At 42.3% G+C, this 9247-nt stretch overlaps 1 protein-coding gene across 2 annotated transcripts; it reads right to left on the bottom strand.

Moving 5' to 3' along the window:
• Positions 1–403: 403 nt before the first annotated feature.
• LOC133881463 (uncharacterized) lies at positions 404–5994 on the bottom strand. Of its 2 annotated transcripts, XM_062320396.1 has the most exons (8): positions 3561–3706; positions 2498–3383; positions 2074–2318; positions 1740–1973; positions 1538–1630; positions 1322–1423; positions 809–1229; positions 404–701 (listed from the first exon to the last, which is right to left on the bottom strand). In XM_062320396.1, the coding sequence occupies exons 1-8, from the start codon at positions 3576–3578 to the stop codon at positions 529–531; spliced, it is 2172 nt and encodes a 723-aa protein (XP_062176380.1). In that variant the 5' UTR covers positions 3579–3706; the 3' UTR covers positions 404–528. The 2 variants fall into 2 exon arrangements, with proteins under 2 accessions (XP_062176380.1, XP_062176381.1); XM_062320397.1 differs by lacking the exons at positions 404–701; positions 809–1229; positions 1322–1423; ... (1 more) ...; positions 1740–1973; positions 2074–2318 and adding exons at positions 4303–4408; positions 4494–4751; positions 4844–5994 and having other exon boundaries at positions 3245–3383; positions 3561–4207.
• Between the last annotated feature and the right edge of the window lie 3253 nt (positions 5995–9247).

The following is a 9247-nucleotide window of genomic DNA, read 5'->3' as shown; positions in this document are numbered from 1 at the left end:
TATTAAGATACACGTGTCAAACCGTTTGACACGAGTATTTTAAATACTCGTGTCAAAACACTTTGACACGTGTATTGAGATACACGTGTCAAATTTGACACGTGTATCTCAATACACGTGTCAACTTGTTTTGACACGTGTATTTAGATACACGTGTCAAATTGGTTATATTTTTTTAAAAAAAATCCAAATCGAATTTTTCATTTAAATAAAATTTTAATTTAATTATTTAATTGTATTTTTAAATTAAATTAAAAATACGATTAATTAATTAAATTAAAAATTTAATTAAATAAAAAACCCAATTTGGATTTTTTTTCTTCAATTTAGTTTTGGTATTGGTTATTTAAAATTATTTGGTATAATAATTTTAATAGTTATTTCAAATTTTATTATTTCCGACCACAAATAACAAAATATTGATTTTACAGAAAAACTACACAAAATAATATTACACAAATCATAAGTTAATAACGTATTCGTTAACTAAGCAAATATTTACACATAAAAATTAATTACACAAAATATCTACAAATCTGAAGGGCGTCCCTGCGAATGAGGAGGTACCGTCCCAGGCGTGTTATCGCCAACCGGCGATTGCTGAGCAAGGAATGGTGTAGCGGGCGAAGGTGTAGCGACAATGGAATGCTGGGTCAGCCGTCGTCCAACAGGCGACAACGTACCAACCGTTGTCGAATTACCTGCAAATCATATAGACAATTAAAGTATATAATATTACTTGCAAAATTAAAGGGGTAATTAAAATAAATTGAAATTAATTTTTTCCTACACACAGTATAAATCATACCTGCAGATGCACTACTAACAGACGACGTACTACCTACGTGTGCAGGTGAAGGCGTACCAAGACATGGTGCTGATGCTCCCATGGAGGACATGAAGACCTCAACCTGTCGCAGGCGCTGCTCCAACAGGTCATTCCTCGCTCGCTCAGCCTGTAGCTCCGCTTGCATCTCTTCCATCTTCCGAGTGTTTTCGGCCCAATCCCGAGACGTGCCCTGAGATGGTCCCCCTTGTGACCGAGGCCTATATGAGAAACATGTCCCCCGAACAGGTGTGACGTTCGGCCCAACCTGCCGAACCCTCCCTGCATACTCAGGCCTCCCAACCGCCTGTTCGTAAGCGTCGTTCGGTGCCCAACGCACCGTGTCTGCGGAGACGCTTTGCGTGGCGGCTGGATCACTGGATAAACTCTGCGTCATCCTCTCCTGTACGTCGTCAACATGAACAAGTCATATATTGAATAATGACAAATCACACATAATTTTAAAAATAATAGTAAATTAAATCAGTAGCATACGCATAGGACCCGTGTACGTTCGTTCACGTGAGTGCCGTCCTTCCTTGTGTGGGTCTTCACGAACGACGCGGCGCGAGTGGGGGGCGTGCCAGATGTACATGTCTGTCGTCATGCAGTTGACATATATAAGAAACAGATAGCGATAAAAATAGTATAAATAAAAATAAAAACAATTATCAACAAATATATATAACATAAACATATATATTTTCATACCTCCTCGTGATTAAATCTGGCATAACTTTTAGATCCCGTACAATGAGGAAGGTCATTCTGCTCACGCAGCCTCTTCATCCGTTCAGAGGTTGCCTACGCATTTAACATGAAAATAAAAATGTAAGCATTGACACACTTAAATTAAAACTAAAATTAAATAAACTGTTATTAAAAAACCACAACATTTTCTTGGCCAACATACGATTTTTTGCTCACGGCACCAATCTCTCAGCAGGAACTCTACATCTTCTGCGTCATAGTTGCCAAAAAAATTGTCCGGCATTCTCGCACGGATAATCTCGGGCGTGTCACCGTCTCTAATACGTAGTTTGGTTTTGAACCTCGACTTCCACGAGCGGTGCTTACGGCCAATATCACATAAAGCCTCCTGTTGTGCCCTGCGCGCGTCTACTGATACAGGTACATAGAACTCCTCCTGCACATTCAACACATTTTTATAGGTTTAAAAACTTCAAGAAATACATTAATCTCAAGTTTAATTCAAATAAATAATTAAATTATATTCATAGACATACCATCAGCGCGTCCCACATTGCCTGCTTAATCTGCCTATTTACCTTCGCCCATTCGTCCCGCATGTGTATGTAGGACCCACTCCTGATCATCTTGCCCTCAGCCCGCCGAAATCGATTGCAGGCCCGTCCTACAGGTTGTATAGCAGCATTGTACTGCAATACAACCTTCTTACCCCTCGGGAGGACCCAGTTTCTCGCTGGGTCGTCAATCACCTCATAATAAATGGTCCCGTCTGGGTTGTACCCTAATGAAAGAAATATTCAACATTAATGTTAAAAATTTAATCATAAGATTAAAGAACATATATATATATATATATAAACAATTTCTAATCAAATATTTATTTATTTAAAAACCAAAAAAAAAAAAAAAAAAATTTGGTAAGAGAATATGAGTTTTAAGGATGTCTAAATATGTACTTACCCATCAACCGAATCTGCTCAATCCGTATGTGCTGGGTCGCTGGGTCGCCCGCAACCTCCTCCCCAACCCCTCCGGCTTGTGGATTCTGCTGATCATCATCTGAATCCATATCCTGGGGACTACCGGGGGCCAACTGATCGGTACCCAACATCGCAACGTCCTCCTCATGGGTACTCTGGCTCCCCCCCACATCTGGCATCTGACTCTCACCGGAAAGTGGCATCTGACTCTCACCGGAAAGTGGCATCTGGCTCTCACCAGATAAAGGCATCTGGCTCTCTACATGCCTCGGGCCCTGACTCGCCCCCGATGCTGGCATCCGTCTCGGCCCCGGGCCCTGACTCGCCCCCGATGCTGGCATCTGTCTCGGGCCCGGGCCCTGACTCGCCCCCGATGCTGGCATCTGTCTCGGCCCCAAAATCTGGCCAGGCATCGCCGCCTGTGCCGGTATCTGTCCCAACCCCATAGCCGGCATCTGCATCTCCCCGGTCTGTGACAGTGGAAATCCTACATCCTGCGTCTCACTATCAGGGTTACACGTCATAGGTCCACTATACGTATACGGAAAGTACGGCGCATAACCCTGTGACCCCATCCCTTCTCGCAGCCACCATCGATATGCGTTACCCGGTTGGGTGAACCCTATCTGAGATAATGTCGGCAGCTCCGACAATGGAGAGCTGCAAGGTCCAGCTGTGCTGCTCTGTCCGTGATCTGACGTGGGCACGGCCACCGTACCCGGCAACAATGGTCTATAAGGCCCGTCTGGGTGGTGTGGCCACGCTGCAGAATACAATGCCGTCGAAACAGTGGGCGTGGTCATGGGGGGCACGGGTGGGCTAGGTGCCCGATACGCATAATGAGGGGGTCTCTGGTCCATCAATACCTGCGAACAAATGCAGACAAATTAATTAGAATATGTTTTTTTAATATATTTTTAATGAACATACTAAAGAACAGCGAAATTTATACAATTAATAAAAATTTGTATTCAGTACAAGCGAATTGTACAAGCAATATATATATCAGTCAAGTGTATTGAGTTCAAGCTAATTATACTCACAACAAATACATCAATCATTGTATCACGGGAGCTTCAATAGGATCTACGTCGGGCCTGTCGTACTCGAATTCGTCATTCGTATCTGGTAGGTCAGCAGTGGCTAGTACGAGCGGTACGCACTCATGGTAGGTTGTACCATCCTCATTACTCCCATCCCCCTGTCCAACGTCGTACACGTTGCGCGGTTTGGTCCTAACCGCACAAACCCAATTTGGGTTCCTTCCATCTTCTACGTAGAATACTTGATCCACCTGAGATGTAAGCACGTACGGCTCGTCCTGAATCTGTTCTCCCCTGTGGACGAGGTGATTGAAGTTGACAAACACTAGGCCATACTCGTCTATTGTGAATCCTCTGTCCATTGTGGGGTCTGCCCAATTGCACTTAAATAAGACGTACGTAGTCCTGTCATAGTACTCGACCTCAAATATATCGGTTAACTGTCCGTAGTACGTTTCGCCTTCAACGGTAGGAACACAGACGCCGCTATTCTGAGTCCTCCTTCCCACATCATGAGCAAGCGTGCGAAATAATTTTCCATTTACCACGTACCTGTTGTACTTCACCGCTGTCTCCTTTAGCCCTCTACAACGCATAACCAACTTGTGGCCCAATTCCTCCCTACGTTGATCGTCCAGGCCATCGACCTATGTTTTAATTACAAATAGTAAACATCACATTGGGTTATAATCCTGAACCCGCATAAATTTATCCAATTTAAAATTTACAACTATTTCCTTACATATGCACGGTACCATTCGCAGAACTGCTCATGATGTTGTGCTTCAATAAGAGCCTCCGTAATGCGACCCCTAGTGCATGATCGCCTAAGCGCGTCTTTGTGCATCCTACATTCAGCGTATACAATTATGTAATAATTGTTATTAATACTTTTACTCGAATTCTGCTAAATATAAGGTTAGGACTACTTACGTCCGCAAATTGTGAAACTCTTCAGAGTTGAACACAATATAACGATGAATCTGGTGCATTATCAACCGGTTCATGGTAACACGCGTGCCCGCTCCCTTGGATCCATCAGGATTCCTCTGAGGTCTGTTGTGGAATGTTGGTGCGTTATTCAGATACCTTGAACAGAACGTTACCAGCTCGGTCGCTATGTACCCCTCCGCAATGCACCCCTCAGGAGCTGCTTTATTGCGCACATTATTTTTGAAATTCCCCAGACTCCTGGTTTAAACACATACACGACAATTTAATTGTCGTCAATTAGGATTACAATTAAATAAAAATATTTATTTACATATTACGCCGAATTTTACCTCTCTGCCGGGTACATCCATCTATACTGCACGGGTCCGCCTAGTCTACACTCGCGCACAAGATGCACAACCAAGTGGACCATGCTGGTAAAAAACCCTGGAGGGAATATCTGTTCTAGCTTGCACAAAGTGATACAGACGTCACCCTGCAGTCGGTCCATATCTTCTTGTGATAGCTTTGTTGAGCATATGCCTCTAAAAAATGCAGAAATCTCCACAAGAGGTCTAACCACTTTATCAGGCAATGACTTACGCAGTGCAATTGGAAGAAGCTGTTGCATCAGTATGTGGCTATCATGGCTCTTCAAGCCAGAAATTGTACGGTCCTTGAGCCGAACACATCGTGAAATGTTCGAAGCGTATCCGTCCGGGACCCTAACATTTCGAAGAACCTTCAGAAAATTTTCTTTGTCCTCTCTAGACATTGTGTGACAGGCAGCGGGAATATACGTTTTACCGTTGGCGGCCGTGAACGGATGCAACTTAGGTCTCAACCCCATTTCCTGCAAGTCCAGCCGAGCTGCCAAGTTGTCCTTCGTTTTCCCTTTTATATCCAAAATAGTGCCAAGTATATTGTCCATGACATTTTTCTCTATGTGCATAACATCAAGATTGTGCCGAAGCAAATTGTCTTTCCAATACGGCAATCTGAAAAATATACTTTTCTTCTTCCATATAACATCGGAACTCCCTGCACCCTTCTTCCGCTTCTTCCGTTTCTTCTTCTTACCCGCGGTCTCATCTCCAAACGCAACTCCGTCCAACTGTTGGAGAACCTCGTATCCGCATGGCACAATCGGTGCGCTGGCAAATTCTTCGGTACCGTCAAATGTCCTCCTGTTAAGCCGCCACAGATGTTCAGGCGGCAGATATCTCCTGTGCCCCATATAGCAAAATTTGCACCCGTTCTTTAAGCGTATAGAACGCGTCGATTGCATACAGCAAGGACATGCCTTCGCACCCCTGTTAGGCCAACCTGATAAATCTGCATACGCTGGCAAGTCGTTTATCGTCCACATCAACTGAGATCGCATAATAAAATTTTCCTTCTTTGAAGCATCGAATGTTCGTACCCCTACATTCCACAGTTCCAGCAACTCATCAATCAATGGCTGAAGGTAAACATCAATATCCATACCTGGTGAGCTCGGTCCAGGGATAACCAAGGAAAGGATGAATGACGACTGTTTCATGCACATCCAAGGTGGCAAATTGTACGGCACAAGCATTACGGGCCATGTGCTGTGAGATGTGCTCATGTTCCCAAATGGATTAAATCCATCTGCTGTCAAACCAAGCCGGACGTTTCTACTCTCTGCCATAAAATTTGGATGTAAAATGTCGAACGATCTCCATGCCTCACCGTCGGCCGGGTGCCTCAATACGCCATCCCTAGTGCGGCCTTCTGCATGCCATCTCATATGGGGCGCAGTATGCTCAGACATGAATAACCTCTGCAACCGTGGGATGAGTGGAAACCACCTCAAGATCTTCACCGGGCGTTTTTTTCTCGCTGATATGATCTCACCATCATCATCTACATGTGTATCAGCCCTCCACTTAGACTCTCCACATACGGTACATGAATCTAATTCTTTATTGTCTTTCCAGAATAACATACAGTCGTTACGGCACGCCGGAATCTTCTCATACCCCAGACCCATGCCACTTAGGAACTTCTTCGCCTCGTACGTGTTATCTGGCAATGCCTCATCGCAAGGAGGCAACAACTGATTGATGAATTCCAGAATGTCTGAAAAAATCTTGTTACTAATACCTCCAACGCACTTCAAGTTGTACATGTGTACAGTAGCACTCAATTTACTGTGCTTTGTACCAGGGTGAAGGGGCTTCTCGGCAGTCTTTAACAGCTCTTGGTACTTCAATGCGTCCTCGCACGACGTATCTTCATCAACTTGTTGCGGAAGAGTACTTGCGGCTTCAGGAACATCGTGCACGCCGAAGGCGTCACGCAACATGGCGTGCATGTTATCATCCTGTTCCACGGCGACACCCTCCTGTTCTGTGACTTCACCATGTTCAGTGCTATGGTCAGCGGCCTCTGTGCCACTGTGATAACTCGAACACTGACCAGGAATAGCGGATCCAGTCGTAGTCTCACCGTGCATATACCACAAATGGTATCCCGGATTCATCCCCCGACCTCCAGTCAGGTGGGCAAGAACGTAATCAGGAGTGTGACGCTGGTTATTTCGACAATACTTGCATGGGCAGTAAATTTTTCCATCGACGGCCGTACAGTTACGAACGGCAAATGTCACAAACGCCCTACACCCGTCGTTATACGTTGTCGTACCCCTAGGTGCTGACATCCAAGACTTGTCCATATTCCTCTGTATAGGGTTAAGAGGACAAGACAAATCATACGTCAAACAAATAAACGTGTAAAAAAGTTGAGCATGTCACGCAACATGGGGTGTACGAATTTATTTCCCTTTTAAAGGGTTTATGGTTAGAGTTTAGGGTTTTAGTTTTTTTGTTAGAGTTTAGGGTTTAGGGTTTATGGTTTTTTAGGGTTTAGGGTTAGGGTTTGTAAGGGTTTAGGGTTTAGGGTTTAGGGTTAGGGTTTGTTAGGGTTTAGGAGGGTTTAGGTTTTTTTTTTTTTTTTTAGGGTTTAGGGTTAGGGTTTAGGGTTTAGGGTTTAGGGTTAGGGTTAGGGTATAAATTTAGAAAGTGTAAGATTTTTTTTTTTTTAAAGGGTTTAGGGTTAGGGTTTGTTAGGGTTTATGGTTAGGCTTTTTTTTTTTTTTTTTAAAAAAAAGTGTAGGATTTTGTTTTTTTTTTTTTTCTTTTCTTAAGGGTTTAGGGTTAGGGTTTGTAAGGGATTAGGGTTTAGGGTTAGGGTTTGTTAGGGTTTAGGAGGGTTTAGGTTTTTTTTTGGCGTTTTTTTTTAGGGTTTAGGGTTAGGGTTTGTTAGGGTTAGGGTTAGGGTATAAATTTAGAAAGTGTAGGATTTTTTTTTTTTTTAAAGGGTTTAGGGTTAGGGTTTGTTAGGGTTTAGGGTTAGGGTTTGTTAGGGTTAGGGTTTAGGGTTAGGGTTAGGTTATAAATTTAGAAAGTGTAGGAATTTTTTTTTTTTTAAAGGGTTTAGGGTTAGGGTTTGTTAGGGTTTAGGGTTAGGGTTTGTTAGGGTTAGGGTATAAATTTAGAAAGTGTAGGATTTTTTTTTATTATTTAAAGGGTTTAGGGTTAGGGTATAAATTTAGAAAGTGTAGGATTTTTTTTTTTTTTTAAAGGGTTTAGGGTTAGGGTTTGTTAGGGTTTAGGGTTAGGGTTTGTTAGGGTTAGGGTTTAGGGTTAGGGTTAGGGTATAAATTTAGAAAGTGTAGGATTTTTTTTTTTTAAAGGGTTTAGGGTTAGGGTTTGTTAGGGTTTAGGGTTAGGATTTGTTAGGGTTTAGGGTTAGGGTTTGTTAGGGTTAGGGTTTAGGGTTAGGGTTAGGGTATAAATTTAGAAAGTGTAGGATTTTTTTTTATTATTTAAAGGGTTTAGGGTTAGGGTATAAATTTAGAAAGTGTAGGATTTTTTTTTTTTTTTAAAGGGTTTAGGGTTAGGGTTTGTTAGGGTTTAGGGTTAGGGTTTGTTAGGGTTAGGGTTTAGGGTTAGGGTTAGGGTATAAATTTAGAAAGTGTAGGATTTTTTTTTTTTAAAGGGTTTAGGGTTAGGGTTTGTTAGGGTTTAGGGTTAGGGTTTGTTAGGGTTTAGGGTTAGGGTTTGTTAGGGTTAGGGTTTAGGGTTAGGGTTAGGGTATAAATTTAGAAAGTGTAGGATTTTTTTTTTTATTTTTTAAAGGGTTTAGGGTTAGGGTATAAATTTAGAAAGTGTAGGATTTTTTTTTTTTTTTTTAAAGGGTTTAGGGTTAGGGTTTGTTAGGGTTTAGGGTTAGGGTTTGTTAGGGTTAGGGTTTAGGGTTAGGGTTAGGGTATAAATTTAGAAAGTGTAGGATTTTTTTTTTTTTAAAGGGTTTAGGGTTAGGGTTTGTTAGGGTTTAGGGTTAGGGTTTGTTAGGGTTAGGGTTAGGGTATAAATTTAGAAAGTGTAGGATTTTTTTTTTTTTTTTTAAAGGGTTTAGGGTTAGGGTTTGTTAGGGTTTAGGGTTAGGGTTTGTTAGGGTTAGGGTTTAGGGTTAGGGTTAGGTTATAAATTTAGAAAGTGTAGGAATTTTTTCTTTTTTAAAGGGTTTAGGGTTAGGGTTTGTTAGGGTTTAGGGTTAGGGTTTGTTAGGGTTTAGGGTTAGGGTTTGTTAGGGTTTAGGGTTAGGGTTTGTTAGGGTTAGGGTTTAGGGTTAGGGTTAGGGTATAAATTTAGAAAGTGTAGGATTTTTTTTTTTTTAAAGGGTTTAGGGTTAGGGTTTGTTAGGGTTTAGGGTTAGGGTTTGTTAGG

Source organism: Alnus glutinosa, chromosome 11, assembly GCF_958979055.1.
Source record: "Alnus glutinosa chromosome 11, dhAlnGlut1.1, whole genome shotgun sequence".
NCBI classification, from domain to species: domain Eukaryota; kingdom Viridiplantae; phylum Streptophyta; class Magnoliopsida; order Fagales; family Betulaceae; genus Alnus; species Alnus glutinosa.
The sequence above is the reverse complement of the archived record's forward strand: the minus strand, read 5'-3'. Positions and strand labels throughout refer to the sequence as shown.

What these genes read in the sequence shown, in the direction of transcription:
- LOC133881463 (XM_062320396.1), bottom strand. An exon ending in CAATGTGGGACGCGCTGATG is followed by an intron (nt 1,974 to 2,073) that starts GTATGTCTATGA and finishes TTGAATGTGCAG; the next exon opens with GAGGAGTTCTATGTACCTGT. An exon ending in TGTTAGTAGTGCATCTGCAG is followed by an intron (nt 702 to 808) that starts GTATGATTTATA and finishes TATGATTTGCAG; the next exon opens with GTAATTCGACAACGGTTGGT.